The sequence below is a fragment of the Parambassis ranga genome, chromosome 5, assembly GCF_900634625.1.
Source record: "Parambassis ranga chromosome 5, fParRan2.1, whole genome shotgun sequence".
Taxonomy (NCBI): domain Eukaryota; kingdom Metazoa; phylum Chordata; class Actinopteri; family Ambassidae; genus Parambassis; species Parambassis ranga.
Genome location: NC_041026.1, coordinates 18,999,813 through 19,018,597, shown reverse-complemented (window position 1 = coordinate 19,018,597; position 18,785 = coordinate 18,999,813). Strand labels below are relative to the sequence as shown.

The window sequence follows — 18,785 nt, the reverse complement described above, 5'->3', positions numbered from 1 at the left end:
ATGTAGCTTCAAACCAACAACTTGTTAGTTAAGCTTAACACAGACACTGGAGACAGCAAACAGTTTGCATTGTGTCAATACAAATATAACAGTTTGTCATTTTTGCAAAGATTTATGCACCTGTCTGATTTCTGAAACTCACAGTATTACAAATATCACTCTCTCACAAATTTATCATCAAAATGTGTTGAATCCTGACAAGATTGATCAGATTATTGGATGACCCGGTAATCTCTATGATGACCCTTCATTAAGGGAAGAACCACCAGATTTTTAAAGGCCGTCTGTTTGGTTTTAGGCTGATGATTCATCCAATCGCCTGACAAATGTGTTTTTTTGAAGTGCCTGCACTTTTTAAACTGTTTCCATGTCTGCGGCTGTCCCAAATGCTTCTGTGTAACACACCATCTGCTTACTTTGTGTTAACATTTGGACAGAGCCTGTTTCCACTTGTGTCTAGTTTTTATGCTAAGCTAACAAGGTGCTGATTATGAGCTTAATCTCATTTAATTCATGGCAGTGGTTCATTATTAAAAGCTAGTCCTTTACAGGAACAACTTAAACCACTGTATGTGTTCTTCGTAAGGCTGAAGCCTGATATCACATAGGTGTGCACAGTTGTGTCGACACTCAGTGTGAAAATTACTTGACTTTGTCAACTAATGCATCTACTCATCCATCTTAATATTCTTGTGGTAGTCCCTCTAAAATCTGAAAATGTGAGTCATTTAAATCACATACGTGTTTCAAAGCTTATTTTTGCTTTGAGTTTTGGTTTCATATCCTCATAATATATCTGTGGATGCTCTCATTCATCCAGGTCATAATCATTTCCAAGAGTTTAAATCGAGGCAACTGGACTCAAGGCTTGTTTTTGAAGACATTCCGCCACTCCCCCGAGTGGCTTCTCCAGTTCTGCTGAAGAACTAAAGAAGCTACTCAGGGGGATTGTTTTTGAAGACGTTTCGGCACTCGGGCCCCTCCTCAGTTCTTCAGCAGAACTGAAGAAGCCACTCGGGGGGGTGGCGGAACAGCTTCAAGAAACAATCCCCGAGTCCAGTTGCCTCGATTTAAACTCTTAGGAATTTTTTTTTATCATTTTAAGGAGAGATTTTCACTATAAGAACAACACAGAACCTCTCTTGTGAATTTGTTCTCTGTCATATCTCTGACTACAACTGCCAGATTATCAGTAATCCTTTTAAACAATAGAAAGGAAGAAATTAGTTCCAAAGAAGGTCTTTGCTTATTTTTTTTTCTCCATGTTATTCGTTGTACCACAGAGTGAAATAAACAGGTTACAAGCAGCAGCTCTCCTCTGGTTTATGTTTGTGGTGTGTGTGTGTGTGTGTGTGTGTGTGTGTGTGTGTCTTGAGCTGAGGCTCTGAACCTGAAAAGGAGGCAGGTAAAAGGGTCTGTGACGTCCTCATATCTTCAGAGAGATCAGCACAGGCCCTCTTTGTGTTTATGTGCTTTCATGTGTCTGCATCCGAATTGCCGGCGGTGCATTAATACCTCACACGTGTTCACAGAATCATTTATATGCTTGCACAGTGAGAGTCTAATGAGTCTCTGTATGTGGGAAAGAAGCTATGTTGTTCAATGTGTTTCAGGGATGTGTTGAACGTGAGGCCCCTTAGAGAAGAACAGTTATGGTGAAGCGGTCCACAGTGTTTTGGACGTGCAGCATGTGCCATGTTCCATCACAGCATTTAAGCTGGTTAGAAAAATAAACAGCAGTTGCTGAGTTTCTCGCCGTCTCCTCGGTTAAGTGTGGTTGTTAGTTACATTTTGATTTTTGATGAAAGGTGTTTGATCTTGATCTTGGATTTTCAATAACTAAAAGGTTAAAATGAAAACCGGCACAGTTTTCCAGACTGTGATGTTTCAGTGTGTTCTTTGATGTGTAGCAGATCTACACCCTGGCACACATGTCTGCTTGGATTTTGTTTTCTGGTACCATACATCTTCTCTTCCCAGAATGGAGCAGTAGTTTTACTTAGAAAAAGATCACTGTTGATATTTCTATTTGTTTTAGTGGAAGTGACATTTTTTGAGCCTAAACAGCAGGAATGTAAAAATCAGAGCAACACAGAGAATCACTTGGTGACATGCTGATTCTTCCTTTCATGCAGCTTTAATCCCACAGGCTGATGTATTAAATCTAAACAATCGTCAAGCTCCACTTCTTTGTCTGTTTGGAATCTTTAGTGTCCATGGTGATGGACAATGAGCCCTAAGTAGAAATGATATTTTGAATGATTATCAAATGAAAATCAAATTCCTGTAGGCAGGTGTTATGTAAGATGATCATGTTACTGAATGTGTGCAGGTCCATACAGTTTGAGCGCCTGTTGCAGAGAAGCGTCATCATTTGGTCTTATGTAACATTCTTGGGACATTTAAACATTTACGCTTTATTTTATGATGCTGACTGATAATTCGAGAACATTGGTGACTTTAATAAAAAGACTTGAATAAAAAATAGTTTCATTTACTCTCTTGATCTCTGCTCTCAGTCTGTAGGTGCCTGGATAGCATCACTGAGCTTTATTATTATTATAATATTATAATACTTATTATTATTATAAGTGTGGGATGTAACTGTTAGTGATGAATTGTATTACTTCATTATTGGAGGCTTAATTAGATTGAACATGGATATTTTAAGAGCAGATGAAATATTTCTGGTTTCTCTGGGGAAATTGAGTTACTGCGTCACCAATTGTAAAGAAGGGTCCACCGGGGGAGAAAGATTAATATCCTAATCTTTAAAGCAGTTTAATCAAGAATAGTGCTGGCAATGGGGATTAAATGGACAACAGTTGATGCAAACAGATAAAGTTAACTTTGGGATGATTCTGAATGTATATTGACCCAAAGTATGACCATATATCATATATATATACAGACACTTTCACAGTGTTTGTGCAGGGGGTGTGTTTCAATGTCTTCTTTCTGGCCCCATGATCTTGACCTCAGGCCTCTGTAGGGACCAAACCGTCTCTCTCTGCTCCTTTTTGCAGAAGCTCTAATGCTGAGCACAAACATCCCTCACCTCTGAAGAAAACTAATCCTAAACCTGCATACATGCACTCCTGGTCCTACAGGGAACCTCCATCATGCTGTGCATCACACCGGCCATCCTTGTTGCTCTCTCCAGCCTCAGTGTTATTACACACTTCATTTTCTGATTCATCAGTCCAGACTGGACATCTTCCGGTTCTTCAGGGAGGTCAGTTTATTGTGTCGCTCAGCTTCCTCTGCTGACCACTGCATTTCTGGTCCTCAACCCTGCCCGTTTCTTTGTGCTTCTGTAGGAGAGGCACTGCACATCTGGACACACCTGTCTGTCACGAGATTTTCACCTGTGAGAGGCCTTGCTGGTGCAGACACCACCTTGAGTTTTGTTGCTGTACTCACTTTCAGCATGGAGACAGGTTTGTGGATGCAACTGATGGTTCCTCATGAGCCTCACCTCATGTCTGCTGTCAATAAATACAGGTAGATTCTGTTACTGCTGCTCTCAGTTGAGTCATTAAGGTCGAAAGTTGAAAGTGAGACTTCTGTGGCTGCCATAGTAACACTTACAGCTAATAAAGCCTCCACAAACTCACACTGTCTGCCCTACTTTAGCTGCCACTGTTCCTCCTAGAGACTAATGGACATCATTATGTTTACTCATTGTCCAAAAATAACAGCAGAGATGTCCAGTGACTAATTCCAAGGTCTGAACCAAAGTCCTGCTTTTTGGTAAGTATGCTCACTGCCTGGGTGTGTAGCACAAAATAAAGGGTCCTCATTCCTTGTATGTGTACAGTGTGTATGTGTAACATTTTTCAGACTGTGTCAGCCGTTGGTATGCTGCACTTTCAATGTGAAAATTCTTCATCACTGTGTTGACCTGCAGATGACACACACACACATGCAGCGTGTTTGACTCTGGGTAATGTCTTGTTAGTGCACTCCATCAGCTGTTATATAAATGGAAAGATACTGTACATTCACTGCAGACAATGTAATAACTTTTTAAAACAACACATTAACACACAGACAAACTATGTTCTCAGATTGTCTCATTGTGCTCTGTGTAAAAAAGTAAAAGTACAAACACTTAGCAGTTGTACAACACGACTTTATTCACACTGCTTCTGCACGATTGAATCTACATTTTGTCACTTGTATGACTTTAAAGCAGTCGGTTTTACCACATAGAACATTTACAGCTTAAAAACTGACAAATAATTTACACAACTCTTCAGGCACATATACATAAACAATGTGACACAATTAAGCTTACTTTTCCTCTTTGTGGTTACTTCTATGATTGCTTTATCTTTGGAATATATTATCCACGCCTCAGCTCAACTCTAATATAATTTTGCTCACAATTCAACTACACAACCACAGTGACTCTGTCTGAAGTGCTGCTGAGGATCACATTCAACAGCTAAATGTGAGGAAAATGTCATATCACAGTTTGATCACAAAGCCGTTAACAGAGTCTTTAACAGAGTCAGAGCTGTTGACCCTACAGACCAACTACACTCCATCTGTCATCTGTTAGCACCTGGAGCTCAGTTCTCACTCACGGCCAGTTATTTCAGGCGACTGCCTCTGCACCGCATTTTAACGATGGACACAGCTTGTCTTCACTTCACAGAAACAGTCCTTCAAACGCACAGGCAAGGCTCAGGTGAAGGACTTCGAAGCGCTCGCACTTGGCCGGCGTTCCCCCCTTTGCAGTATTACTTTGTCACTCTCACTTAGACTCTGAGATATTTTTGAAGCTCATGTACAAAGTACTGACCAGCGTCGCCTCCTCGTGCATTGAATCCTTGCCGTCGGAAAACCTTCGGCACAGGAGCGTCACCAGCCTCTTAGGAAACTCACCGCTGAACAGGAGGTAAATGCAGGGGTTCGCGCAGCTGTTCAAGCTGGCCAACAGCATCAGGATGGTAAAAGTGGCAGCTGCAACGACAGAATATATGAAAGGTGTGCACGAAAAAGACATTTTCCACCTTCAAATAGCCGTGCGTAAAAGCGCATTTTACGCAAACATAGAGTCCTCTAATTGTAAACAGGGCATGATGAAATGACCGTTTATTATGTTAGTAGTAACGTTTGTTATGTTACCTTTGTTGTGTTAATAGTACCGAGTAGCCTAATTAAGGATAACTTACTTTCTTTTGGCGCATTTGTGTCCCAAGCGGACCACAGCTGGACGGTGAAAAAGGGAGCCCAGCACACAATATAAGCCAGCACTATGACCACCGTCATCTTCAGCGTCTTCACCCTGGCCTTAGACATCCCGGCCACCCCACTGGCTCTGGACGGCAGCGGGAGACCAACGCTTCCCTGCTGTTGAGTCTTCTGGTAGAGGTTGATCTGGATGGCTCGGCAGATGCGCACTTGGCACACAATAACCGTAATGACAGGTAAAATAAAAATGACCAGTGTGGTCCAGGTGATATAAGTCTGCAGCCCCCAAGGCTGGATAAATTTAGCCCAGCAGTCAAAGACGCCGGGTGCAACTTCGACTTGTGAGAAAATGAAAATCTGTGGCAGACTGCCCAGGAAAGAAATCCCCCACGCAATGCACACGGGGATGTTCAGTCTTGTGCGTGTGCGCTGAAACTTCACCATCGGGTTACAAACCGCTTGGTATCTGTCAACTGTCATCACCACGATCATGTAGGTCGATGAAAACATGCCGAAAACTTGCAGGTACTTCACAAGGCGGCACACGAGGTCCGGTCCGACGAATCTGTCCGTGATGTCCCACATGAGCTGCGGACACACCTGGAAGAACGCGACCACCAGGTCCGCCAGGCACAGATGGAACACAAAGACGCGCATTCTAGACATCTGCTTGCGTTGTTTCCAGAGGAGGACCAGCAGAGCGGTGTTGAGGATGGCGGCGCTCACGAAGATGGCACTGAGCAGGGCAATTTCCACCCTGGCCAGACTCTCATCTCTCGCCACATCCTCTGCGTCCACAAAGTAACTGTCATTCAGAGGGCGCATTCTGTGGGAGCCGTGGCAGTAGACTGGCTAACTTGCAAAAGAAGCCCGGAATAAAAAAATAGTTTACAAATTAAAACTTCCAAAAAATAACCTGAGAAATAACCTGCTTTGGTATATGGTTGATACTCTGATGATATTCTGCAAAAACTTATCAGATCAAAATACAATATTAATTAAATATTAAAACTGTAAGACAGGTTTCTACATAAATTCATATTATAAGCCTTAATATTTGTTTGGGTATTTTTTTACAGCCGAATTGAAGCTCTGTTCCCTGAGTGGATGTCAAGTTGGAAAGAGTCTCTGGTCTCGTTGAGAAAGATCTCTGTGCCCCAGTGTTTTATGTGAGAATGACACTGGGTGGAGCTCACATTCATTAAATTGTATTAGTAGCATAGACCGTAGAAGAGAAAATGGTGATGCTGTCAAACTGACCTTGCCTATATGTTCCAGAAAGAAAGTTTTTCTTTTTGATTTTTTTAATGCTGCTGTAAAATCCTTCATTGAGCCTCATTTAGGAATTTTCGGCTGTCAAGAGTTACAAATGAGGTATTATCAAAAATATATGCCTGATTTTAATGTTTGTGAGATGGACATTTAAATAATCAAAGAATGTAACTTATGTCTGTCCTACGTGTCAGCAATCCGGAACTGGAGGTGCAGATTTTAATTAAACATGCTCACTACCATCACATTTATTGGGGCACATGTACCTGTTCTATGCTTGAAAATGGGACTACCGGCACAAGTATTTTACTACTCTGTGTCGTCACATCCGTTTCGACCAATCACCGTACAGAATAGTCTGACGTCCAAAAACGTTCTACCGGAAGTGCGAATAGAAGATGAGATAGTGACAACAGATACTTCATAGACTTTCGTCGTAGCTTTCTTATAAATTTTGTTACGAATCCATATTTGTTCTATACGATGTAAATATAATGGGAGTGTTACAGCTAAGTAGATGAATTCCTTGCGTGAGGACAGCCATTATTTATTTAGCTGCTAGCTAGCGTTAGCTGCAGAGCTAATCTTTATGCGCTAACTGTTTAACCACAAAAACCACTGATGCCTGATGAAGAAGAACAGTCACTTCCATTGGTTCGCTCCCTTAACAGTCGGATACCGGTACATGCTGTGTTTTGTAACCGCAGTCCTCGTGTTGTACGGCCAATATGGATAGATTACCGCGGGGCGCCACAGGCTTACGCTGATATACAACCAGGGACGGGGCGAAGAATGAATACGTTCGTCGGTAAGTCAGTTTCTACTGCTTATACAGAACTGTGATAGCATCCAATGTGATGGTACTCTGAGATACAGAGACATTTCCTCTCTGTCAGCTGTATAGAAAACAGAGAAAAACGCGTTGAGGAGCAAATTCTTTCAGACATTGACCAGCAAGATGTGACCCATATCGTCCCCGAAACAAAGTCCTGCTTTGGTTTGCAACATAACCTCAAAAAGGGGTGTGTGCATTTTCTTCCCAGGTCATCCTTGGATGTTCAGAGACGCAGACACTGATGAGCCTCTGAGGGTGAACACCAAAGAGCTGTTTATTCCTAAACCAGCTGACGGTGGTGATGTCATATTGGCTGATGTCACTTTACCAGGTAACACTAGTGAAACGAGCATAAATATTTAGGTTAGAGTACATGTAGGTTTTTTCAAGGGGTTAAATAAAGTAGTTTAAATTGAACTGTAGTTGTAATACAGTCAGTGCTAAACTGATTCAACTGATTCTGTCTGCACTCACTGTTCTGAACTACTTTCTGTGTGATGGTTTAAAACAGTCAGGTAATACAGCTTTTTGTTATTTGATTATGCTGTATTTTTTTTTTATTTTAACGCTAATTCGGGATTTCTTTCACCTGTTGTTTCTTTTTACATTGCTGTAAATATTTTAATCGATCTAAGGTTAGTGTACAAAGCCCATAGACACCTTTAGTGATTGCTCAGAAACTTGACTAACATTCTGACAAATCTGTTGTACAGTGTACAGTCTCAAGGATCGTGCTCTCCAGATTATTCGGTGTCTTGTACGACCAGAAGACTACAGGAGGTTGGAAATTGCACGATGCCTGCATGAGGAGCTTGAAGACAAACCCAGCATTCTTAAAGACCTCCAACGTATGAACCAGCGAGTGGAGCAGCATCTGCTGGAGAGAATCCAAGGCCAGGAGGAATGAGGCAAGAGCCTGGGTGGGTATTTATCAGAAATGGACAAAGATGCTGAATTGCATACTTAATTGAAAGTAAAGACTCCAGAACCTCTAAAGTAAGAGAAAATGTTGGATGAGTCACAGCTGCTGTAAAGATCTAATGTCAATGTCAAATTCACTCAGTGGCTTCAGAATATGTCTTCCCCCAGAAATGTATTGTATACCTCTGTCAAGCTTTTTATACAATAGTATTCTGTTTATATGTTCATAAGATAGGAGTTTAAAGAAATAAACCATATGATAATAATAATATTTCTATGCCTCAGACAGTTTATAATGCTCAAGTTCCTCCTCAGCCTTTCTGTTTTATCCTTTGCTGTTAAGCTCAACAAAGACTTGTTCAGCAGTTATTAGCAACCTTTAGCTTTGGCACTTTAGATGTGGAAACAGAAGGAGTAATAAGAAGTAGAGTTTTGGGTCAGACTGGCACAAATGCTGTAAGACTGCCTGCTGAGAATTGGTGGGCAGCATATGTACCAATGGTTTGGTCTCTTGTGCATTTATTTATTTAACAAAGGGTGTTGACAGATGCAGGGGTGACCAGTGTGTGCTGGAGTTGACCTTTGATCCCTTGTTCATGTCACAAATGAGTCTACTCTGAAGTTTGGTCCTGCAGCTAAAATAATTAAACCAATGTTAACATTAGCTGATGGAACACAGTTACAGAGGAGCATATGCATTTCTGCCTACTAAGTAACTCTTTTCCACCTTTATTCATCTGTCACTTTATTCTAACCACATCGCTACTGTATCTCGAAGACTTTCATTGTGCATTTGTATGATAAATAAATGAAAGATGTATTTCTAACTGAAATGGTGCTTAGTCCTTTTACTCATTTGTTAAAACAACAAAAATCATCAGAAGATTATTGTCTCAGTTGGATGTGCTTGGTGATTTATTTTGATCACAGTAATTAATTTTAACATATAGCAAAACAAAATAGCAATTTTTAATTTTGAAGGAATTACATTCCTAAAAAGATAAATCAGTTTATTCAGTTTGTGCACAAGCTCAATAACTCTAGTCACAGACAGACTACACAGAGACAATCCTTTCAGGTGAAATTGAAATTATAGCCAGCTCCAGTTTATGCAGCAGGGTTCCTGTTGTCAAACATGTTGCTAAGCAACGCAGCAACACAACATATCTGTGTGTGAGAGAGAGACGAGGTGAGCAGGGTGCAGAGACATCAGGAACATGCAAGCTGGGCAAAAGAAAAAATGGGACACAGGTCTTTTCAGGCGAGAGCGGTAAGTCCTCAGTTTGTTTGCTTTTCTCTGTGATTCGCACATAGATGTATAGTATTTTGTTTGGCCAGTGGGACCAAACGTTCATGATCCCATGACCTGTTTTCTTCACCAGCAAGACATTTTGGCCAAAGAGTCACCCAGTCATGTTTCCCCACGTCCAGACAGATCACTGGAGCAAAATGAAAACAATGGTAAGAGAGAGAGAAAATTGTTGTTACAGGGCCAAACACAGTATTTGTGATTATACACTATTTTGTTTTTGTGTTGCAGGTACCAGGTTATCTTGCATCCTTTCCAGCTGCTTTGTTGAAAGACACAGGTTTGTGATAATTAAATCAAAAAGAACTAGCAGAAAAGACTAACTGTACTATTATTTAAGGTCAACGATGTGTCTGATAGGAAGTGTGTTTCTAACATGGGTTCAATATTTGCCATATCATTATATGATTCACACGAAGGTGTCACCACATGCAGTCCCTTTCCTTCTCTGACTGAAAATGCAGTGCATGATCCTTCCATGGTGCGAGCATACAGTAGGTATCACATCAAACTTCTTAAATTCTTAATTTTGTCATCAGCCTTCCTACAGCAACACCGTTCTATCCTTTTAATTAGGCACAACAAAAAACAGTTTCTCTCCTCAAAACCTACCTCAGTACAGGAATGTGTTCAATGACCGGGCCAGGATGGGCTTTTGCTACTGGCTTGCGGAGAAGAAGCGCCCAGCCTGTAAGTACAGATCCAAGTTCTGATTAGACTGCAGCCTGTCACCTATACAATAAGTATCAGCTTGGTGTAACCTTCACATGCATATGTGGCTGGAAGCAGTGAAATCTTTATTCTAAACCTCTTTCATTGCTGATTCTGCTGCTGAGATTCACTGTGCCAACCTGGCCTTTAAAGGTTTGAGGCTTACTGTATATTCAGAGACATGTTTAATATGTGTATATTTAGATGGTCTGCATTTTTTGTTGCTTATAAACAAACGCAATAAACAGCATTATATCACACACAACTTTCTATAACAGCTGTAAACAGGAGGTTGAAGCATATTTGTTTTTCCTCTAGGTAAAGGATACAGCTTTGGAGCGTACAAGACCTCACTGGGATTACCAAAAGTCTGACAAAATATGCTCAGACCTTTTGACTTCTGTTTACTTATAAACCAGAACTTAAACACATGTAAAAAAACTGTGAAGACATGAGGATGAGAATGATTTTGTGTGTATGTTGTCAATTTTAAGCATTAAAAGTAAAAACTTATGTAAATACAGTAGATAGCACTTTTAAACGGGAGTTGTGATGACCCTGCACTCTTAAAGATTAACATCACATCTTTATTTTATTCACAGTATTTGAGTATTTGCATTTACATTTGTCTGTATTCATGTGCAGGGAAACCCAAACAAATAAAACAAAAAATGTAATTAAAAATGTGCACACATTTGTATTGTTCTCCTTTTGGTATTGTAGTATATAGTGCCGCGCATTGATATACGCGACATGAATTAGGGGTGGAATGCGGAGCGTTGGTTGTTACCATAGTAACTGGATGTTTCGTAATAAAAGAACTCCGACTGGAGAAGCTGCCTCCCGATCTTTATTTGTGGACTCCACCGCAAGATAAGAAAAATTTACAGGTATTTCTATGTATAATTTGTGTGGGAATCGAGGTTAAATATTAAATGTATTTGCAGTTTCTACTTCCGCTACTAGTGAATTCTCGTTATAGCTCTAATATCGCGAGATATAACATGATCTTGTCGATTAGACTCAAATTGTCAGGAACATTGCAGCCGGTTAGTTACTGATGTAAAAAAGAAAGAATTTAAAAAAAAGATTTTAACAATCAAATGTGTGTTGTTTTAAAAATAAGAAACGATGTTTCTGCAGAAATAGGTTTAGCTTGTTGACTCTTCAGCGTGGGTTGACTTCCCACGCAGCTCCTGTCATTTCCACTGCATTGGGCCCAGGTAACGTTTCATCATTAGGAAATACTTGTTACATTTAGCACCCTAGCTGTCTAGCATGCTAGAAATGCCATAGATATGTGATACTTGAGCGTATCAGTCGTCCTTTGTTTTTGTTTTTTTTAGTAGAAGTTTGAATCAACAATTGAAAAATTGTGCTAGCGAGCCTTAGCTAGCAGTTAATTGGCTAATTGGAAGGCGCTAACTTACTCATTCACAGCAATGTTTTAACTCATGCCTCAGCACTTTCGGCGCTTTTTTTACTCGACCCAATGTGTCCACATCTGTACAAAAGCCAATAGTAACTGTAACCTAGCTGTAAAGCTAGCTTTAGTTTTCTTTCGCCCGTCATTTCACCACGTATATTTGATTGTCTGCAGGTGTAACTTGTCACGTTGTAAACAGTTTAGCGTGTGTGGTGTCGTGCTTTCATTGATGTATACAGAAAGTACATGCTAAGTTTAAAAAAAAATAAAATAAAAAAACAATGAAAATACAAGCGATTTTAAACGAGTTTATAACATAACGGTGGTAGAAAGTAGTGTAGGATGGGGAGTTCAACTATTTAGGAATAGTTTTTTAATCTGTAAATAATTTACCTCTTTTGACACAATGTGTATTTGCCAAAATTAAACACAAGACAGAAAAATATCCCACTTCGGTGGGAAAAGTGCATTTATAAACTTGATTATCACAGAATCTGCTCATTCCTTTTCTGATTTCTCCAGGGTTAAGAACTTGGACATGGACAACAGCAGCAGGGAGAAGTTGAAGAGTGATTGGCGACGAACTGTACGACCTTGTGTCACCACACCTACCCATCTTCAGGAGATCACTGCTTCCTCCAACACACCCCCTGACTTGAATAAGTCCCGAAAAATATGTTCAAACACTCCTTTGAGTGACTCTCCGGGATCTGAAGGCTTCAGAGCACTGAGTCTGGATACACCCAAGAGAAAATCAAGGGAGCTTTGTGAAAGCGACAAAGCCAAGCTGAGGAAGCTGTCAAGGAAGAAATTAGGATTTTCAAAGGTCAATCTTTGCTATGAATTTTACTATGATCTAATGTGTTTTTACACACACACTTAAATGTGAAAGCTTAAGGACTGATTGGTGAAAAAGTTAATAAATTATCTGTGTTTCGCACAGGACACATCTATGAATCCCTCACCCAAGGACGCGGAGTGTAGGAACAGTCTGCAAGTGGCACCGCCCTCATCTCATTCTTTCATCTATAAAAGGAAACAGAGGACACCTGAGGAGGGATCAAGAGCCATCTGCAGGATGGCATTGATTGCAGCCATTGGCACCACAATAGCAAAGCACCGCAGTCCTAACATCCCCAGAACTGACTTAAAGAGCCAGTCATCGCCACCTGTGGATTCTCCTGTACAGACTAAAGTGCCCAGTCCAGCATCTCTTCACAGAAAGACGGTGGACATTAAGTGCCTCTCAGCAAAACATGATAATGAATTGGAGGATACTGGCACTGTTAACGAAGACCCGTGGTCCCCCTCCAGGGTGTCTGAGGACACAGAAGCCCAAAATGACAGCCCACAGCCACAGACGGATGCAAGGGTAATTACACTAATTACCCTGTTTTCATTTGTTAACTTCTGTTAAATAATGGCAGTAATATTACGACGCTATTGAAGGGAGAGCCTTCAGAACACAAATAGTATGAGTCCTGACTGATGTGGAGTTTATTGGAGGCATAAACTCTAAGCTGTTGTTCTAGTTTTGATATGTCAATGTTTTACAGATTTTTGTGCTGAAAGAAGAGAATTCATCTGAGGCTGTTCAGGACCCTGTTGCTTTTGAGACAACCTACCAAGACAGGTTATATGTTTCTGAGGATGAATTAGATGTTGTAGACTCCAACTCATCCTACCCAGTGCTCAGGTATAGCCTAGACTGTTGTTTTGCAATTCAAGAGAGCAGCCAGCAGCACATGACTCCTGCAGTGACTACCCATAGGAATGCGCTCTCATCTTTTGCCCCTTTTTCCACTGATAAAACCACTGGGGCCTTGCAGGTTGCTGCTGAAGACTTTGAGATGCCTTTACCTTTACAGAGGACAGTTACTGTCTCTTCAAAGGCATCCACAGTCGATACTGAGAGTCTTTGCTCATCCAGTAGTGTGCCCTCCCCAGCAGATCCATATGCTCTGCCGCTACACTCAAAAATAAGCAAGTCACGGATCTACGCTGTGTCACGCAGGCAGTCAGACCAAACCTCTTACTCCTCTACTTCTCGGTGCCCTCCTATGAGAAGAGGGTCACTGGGGGCAAAACCCTTGTGGACCAGTTACCCCTACCAGGACAGTGAGGTGGGGTTCATAGACACACACTGCCACCTAGACATGCTCTATGGAAAACTTGGCTTCTGTGGTACATTCAGAAACTTTCGAAAGCTTTACCGGCGCAGCTTTTCTCCAGAGTTTCAAGGCTGTATTACAAATTTCTGCAACCCAGCGATCATGGTGAAGGAGGCCCTGTGGGAAGGTTTGCTTGCTGAAGACATGGTATGGGGTGCATTTGGTTGCCACCCGCACTTCGCCACAAACTACTCAAATATTCAAGAATGCAACATACTGATGGCGATGAGGCATCCTAAAGCTGTGGCGTTTGGTGAGATGGGGCTGGACTACTCCTACAAAAACTCCACAAAGGTCGCTCGGCAGAAAGAGGCAAGGATATGAATAATCCTATAACTGTAAAGTCATTATGAAGTGCAAATATATATGCAGAGTGGATTAAATAAATGAAAAATATTTATGCTGTGGGTCTTAATTTGTTTCTTTGTGAAGGTGTTTGAGCGTCAGCTGCGTTTGGCCGTGGCCATGCGAAAGCCTCTGGTGATCCACTGCAGGGATGCAGATCAGGACCTGCTGGAAATCATGAAGAAGTGTGTTCCTAGGGATTACAAAATTCACAGGTATGGGTGGGGGTACAACCTCATGATTAATCATATTATCCAGTGTTTCACTTTCACAAAGAAATGTTAGTACAACTGGTAATTATAATCTAAAATGTTTATAGTATGTATTAGGCATGGGACAGTTCTGTGCATGTGTTTCACCCCTAGTATGTTAATGGTATTTTTACTGCTGTATTTAGTAATTATCTCTCCATATAGCAGTTATCTGTAGTAAAGTCCTTCGGAAGACTAATAATGTGTGAAATAAATTTGAACTGTACCATTACTAGTTTTAAACAACATTAAAAGTATGAAGTTTAATTGCAATTTCATTTTCTTTCTCTCCAATTTTCTGCATGGTTTCCAGGCACTGCTTTACAAGCAGTTACTCAGTGATTGAACCCTTCCTGACAGAGTTCCCCAACATGTATGTGGGCTTCACAGCCTTGATCACCTACCATAATGCTGCTGATGCCCGTAACTCTGTCTGCCGGATCCCCTTGAACCGCATTGTGCTGGAGACAGATGCACCTTATTTCCTGCCCAGACAGGCATGTGTTAAATTCAGAAAATCTATTCCACTGTTCTAAAGTTATTGATGAGCAAAAATGCTTGTTTATGTGACTGGTTATATTTGATGTTTGAACAGTACTGTTGACAGCGTTTTAACTGTTTTCACTCTTCTACAGGTGAAAAAAGACGTCAGCCAGTTTTCTCATCCTGGAATGGGCATCCACACTCTGCAGGAGCTGAGTCTGCTGAAGGGGGTCGACATTGCCACGGTCCTCAATGTCACCCGAAACAACACTGTTCAGCTGTACGGCGTATGATCAGAGGAGTCACAAAAACCTGTACAAATGAAAACGAGGCTGTATAGTTCTTTTTGTTTGTTTTACATTAACAGTACACTTAAATATAGAGCAATAATTAAGACGGATAAATAGTTTTTTAATTTTTTTAATACAGTTTAGTTCCTGAGCACAGTTTTTGCTTTGTTTACATTGATTGATGTTGCTCTGCTGTTGTATTTAAATGTCTTGTGTGGCTGTTCTGAAGTGAAGTTTGGTTTGTTGTAGTGGAGACATTAAAATCTTTACAATTCTACAGGCAATGTTTGTTGATTAGAGAACATGTGAAGAAAAGAACATCCTCTGTATGAGCAGGCCGATGTAAGAGTACTGTTGAGTTTACCGAAGACACAAAGTGTGAGATGGGAGCATTAGCTTCCTTTGATCCCCCGTACCTCACCCGTCACTCATATTTGTCGTGAGTGCTTTTTAGTTTGAAAATGATTACCGGTATGCTTGTAGTATTTTTCAGTCTACCATCTGAGGACTAGACTAATTGTGGATGGCTTTTTGTGTGTCTATTTGATAAGAAGTGCACTATGTACTAAAATGCATACCTCTATCTTAACAGTCTATTTCAGTAAAAACCTTATTTAAGATCCATCCCTCAATGTAGGTCAGAACAAACGGTGTTCACGGCGCTAAATCTGTGAAGGCAGTGAGTGTTTTGCTACGTGTGACCTAGTTACTGAGAGATAGTTACAGGATGTTCGTGACCCTGTTTTGTTATTTGTTAATTCTGTATTTGCTGGAAAAATAAAACAGCATTTGGGCTCCCATTTATATCACTAAGGCATATCTCTCATGGAGAGCAGATGTAGAATTAGCCCCTCCTGTTTCATGATGAGACAAACACAAAACTTAATTTGATGCTTTATTTTTTCAGGTGCCTGAGGGCAAATGACTATGGACTATGGAATTGGCAATGTTGAATAACAAAATTGTACATGTTTAGATGTATGTGTGCTGACAGGAATAATCATAGTGAAGTTAGAAAGATTTAAGATTTGAGCCGATTCAATTAATTCACTGATGAGGGACAGAAGTGGCTGAAAGCTCCCCAACACAGGATTCCATTTGATTTTATGGTGTCATCATTCAGTCACTTGAACATTAGTCATTCTCCAAAATACAGTTCATGTTAAAGAGCTTTAAGCTAAAGGGTACAATGGGACTGAGAAAGCAGCAAGAACAGTATGGCCACAGTCATTTTCTCCACGTTAGTGATTGCTAATGAAGCTGAAATCAGAAGGCACTGGAACTTCAGTTATGTCCAAACCTTTAAGGTGGTGTCTCTGAAAGATAAAGAAAAATGTCAAAAAGAAGCAGATGTTTATGGTTTAATTATAGAGTCTTGAGAGATACAGTGGGAGTGAAGATGTTGGTAATTTGTTTTTACAGAAATCATTTATAAATTGTGCCATGACATAGTTTGTCCAGCAGAGGATGCTCCAGTTATTTTTTACTTTTGCACTGTCTGCAACACATGTAGCCATCTTGCATTTGTTTGTTAAACACTTTGGAATACATTGCTGAAAAAGTAGCAAACAATGTTCCAATCATTTCCTGGTTACTATGACTATTAAATAAGAGGCCAGTGGGACAGACCTGCTGTCTCAGTGTTTCCCCGGAGATGCTGAATGATCTCCTGCAGCACAGCACCATACTCCTTCAAGTCTGCCTCTCTCATTGTGATGCCAATTTCAAAGGGGGCACTTAACTGCTTGGAGAAGGAAAAGGCCATTTAATCAGACTGCTATCTCTTAGCTGTAGCCATTATTTCTTTTTCCACTCACTGTGATACCATCCTCCTCAGCTGGTTGACTGGGCTCCTCCATCGCCTGACGACCCAGTCTGGAGGACTTCCCCTTGTTCTATCATTGAAAGTAGACCTCATGACTACAGATGAAGACTTATCCATCGCTTGAATATAGTACACAATGCAATTCCTACTTTAAGTTCTACTATTTCACCATAAGGACCATCTTTAGTAAAGTTTTTTTTTCAGCCTAACTGTAAAGTTGTATGTGATCTAAAGAAGACACTTTTAAATGTTTTTGTCAGACAGAAAGTTTCCTACCTGAGGTTTATGCGATGGGCTGAGGTAGCTGGAGCCTGCACTGACCGACTTGCACCACAAAGTCAGAGAACACAACAAAACAACCATCAGACAGGTGTTTCTTTTTAAAAACATGATGACAAAAAATCACTCTGCCAAACTGCCTTCCCTTGAAGTAACCCAGTGTGTTTCAGAGATGCTGCTTTTTAGCTTTTTATAACTTTCACTCACTGATGTTGGTTTAACAAAAGCACACATTAAACAAAATATTAACAGGTAATGGTGTTGTTATATCATGGTCGCACAAAGCTGCTCAAATGTTTAAACTGATAACAAGGCAAGCATTTCTCTGTTGTGACTTAATATCAGGGCCGCTGATCACCTGGTCACAAAGATACTGAATAATTCAGCCTAATGCACACCTGTATATAAACATTAATTTGTTCAGAGAGAACACATTATCTTGATATTAAACAGTCGTAATACTCAACAGATCAACGTGGTCTTAACCCTCATGCGTTGTTCGGGACATTTTTGTCCTCTGAGAGAAATTTTTCTGTTTATTTTGGCCATAACTTTGTCAATATGTGGACAAATTGAATCATTTTTCCTCAATAAGCTTAATTTTACATAAATTTTGTTAATATGATTTTAAAATTTTTCATAGGTCAACGGTACACTGTGGGCAAATTTTACCCCCTAATGTGTTGTTCGGGGACAAAAACGTCCCCTAACTTTAACGGTTTTAAAAATATATTAGATAAATATTTTTTTGAAATTTTTTTGCATAGCCCTTTTAATTAACTTCAGTTCTAATCAACAGTAGTGAAAAAATCATTTTCCCCCAGGATTTTAACCCTTTAATCACCAATTTTATAAGGGGTGGTGCTGAAAATTGAAAAAAAAAACACACAAAATGGCTCATTTTTAATAGAAAAGGTGAATGTGGACTGGATTCTTTTTAACCTTTATTATAGTCTTGGTCATGTCAAACATCAGTAAAAAAATTGACTTTATTGCATTATTAGTTTTTGCACAGCACTGGATTTTCTTTTTTTCTCCCATTTTGTCCCATAGACTTACATTATAAACACACTTTTTTTGACTGCACAGCCATGGCACTACATAATCATGCATTCTTGATTGTTGGTGGTTTACCCTGTTGGTAGGAGGTAACATTTGTGATTTTTACAGTTAACAACTTAATTACCATATTAACCCTTTACCTGCAGGCCTGTGCTCATGTACTGTAGTTTCTGGCTTAAGTATATGGAGTTATAGGGAGTATTTTAGCACATAATTGTGTGTCTACACACTGTGTGTGTATGTTAGAGAGGAAGAGAGCCATTTGCACACTGTCAGGGAAGGAAAGTCAGGAAAATAAAGTTACTAAGTAAGTGAAGTGTACCTAATTCAGACGTACAACGGCAATGCATAAGCATGTAAAATGAAAACATCCAGGAGTTCTGGCGTCTGAAGTTGTGGATGG

General features: G+C 40.3%; 4 protein-coding genes across 5 annotated transcripts; 2 read left to right on the top strand and 2 right to left on the bottom strand.

Moving 5' to 3' along the window:
• Nucleotides 1-4,389: 4,389 nt before the first annotated feature.
• LOC114435973 (vasopressin V2 receptor-like) lies at nucleotides 4,390-6,327 on the bottom strand. Its single transcript, XM_028405976.1, has 2 exons — nucleotides 5,184-6,327; nucleotides 4,390-4,971 (listed from the first exon to the last, which is right to left on the bottom strand). Exons 1-2 carry the CDS (start codon nucleotides 6,025-6,027, stop codon nucleotides 4,763-4,765), a joined length of 1,053 nt encoding a protein of 350 aa, XP_028261777.1. The 5' UTR covers nucleotides 6,028-6,327; the 3' UTR covers nucleotides 4,390-4,762.
• A 503-nt stretch (nucleotides 6,328-6,830) lies between these two features.
• Nucleotides 6,831-9,063, top strand: vhl (von Hippel-Lindau tumor suppressor). The gene is made up of 3 exons (XM_028406313.1): nucleotides 6,831-7,282; nucleotides 7,518-7,640; nucleotides 8,023-9,063. Exons 1-3 carry the CDS (start codon nucleotides 7,096-7,098, stop codon nucleotides 8,214-8,216), a joined length of 504 nt encoding a protein of 167 aa, XP_028262114.1. The 5' UTR covers nucleotides 6,831-7,095; the 3' UTR covers nucleotides 8,217-9,063.
• Nucleotides 9,064-11,269: 2,206 nt separating this feature from the next.
• Nucleotides 11,270-15,253, top strand: tatdn2 (TatD DNase domain containing 2). Its single transcript, XM_028406753.1, has 8 exons — nucleotides 11,270-11,299; nucleotides 11,394-11,473; nucleotides 12,199-12,502; nucleotides 12,620-13,048; nucleotides 13,233-14,159; nucleotides 14,280-14,407; nucleotides 14,757-14,940; nucleotides 15,079-15,253. Exons 3-8 carry the CDS (start codon nucleotides 12,215-12,217, stop codon nucleotides 15,217-15,219), a joined length of 2,097 nt encoding a protein of 698 aa, XP_028262554.1. The 5' UTR covers nucleotides 11,270-11,299; nucleotides 11,394-11,473; nucleotides 12,199-12,214; the 3' UTR covers nucleotides 15,220-15,253.
• An 845-nt stretch (nucleotides 15,254-16,098) lies between these two features.
• ghrl (ghrelin/obestatin prepropeptide) lies at nucleotides 16,099-17,480 on the bottom strand. 2 transcript variants are annotated; one of them, XM_028406373.1, is made up of 4 exons: nucleotides 17,318-17,480; nucleotides 17,034-17,111; nucleotides 16,846-16,960; nucleotides 16,099-16,532 (listed from the first exon to the last, which is right to left on the bottom strand). In XM_028406373.1, exons 1-4 carry the CDS (start codon nucleotides 17,429-17,431, stop codon nucleotides 16,519-16,521), a joined length of 321 nt encoding a protein of 106 aa, XP_028262174.1. In that variant the 5' UTR covers nucleotides 17,432-17,480; the 3' UTR covers nucleotides 16,099-16,518. The 2 variants fall into 2 exon arrangements, with proteins under 2 accessions (XP_028262174.1, XP_028262175.1); XM_028406374.1 differs by having other exon boundaries at nucleotides 16,846-16,957.
• Between the last annotated feature and the right edge of the window lie 1,305 nt (nucleotides 17,481-18,785).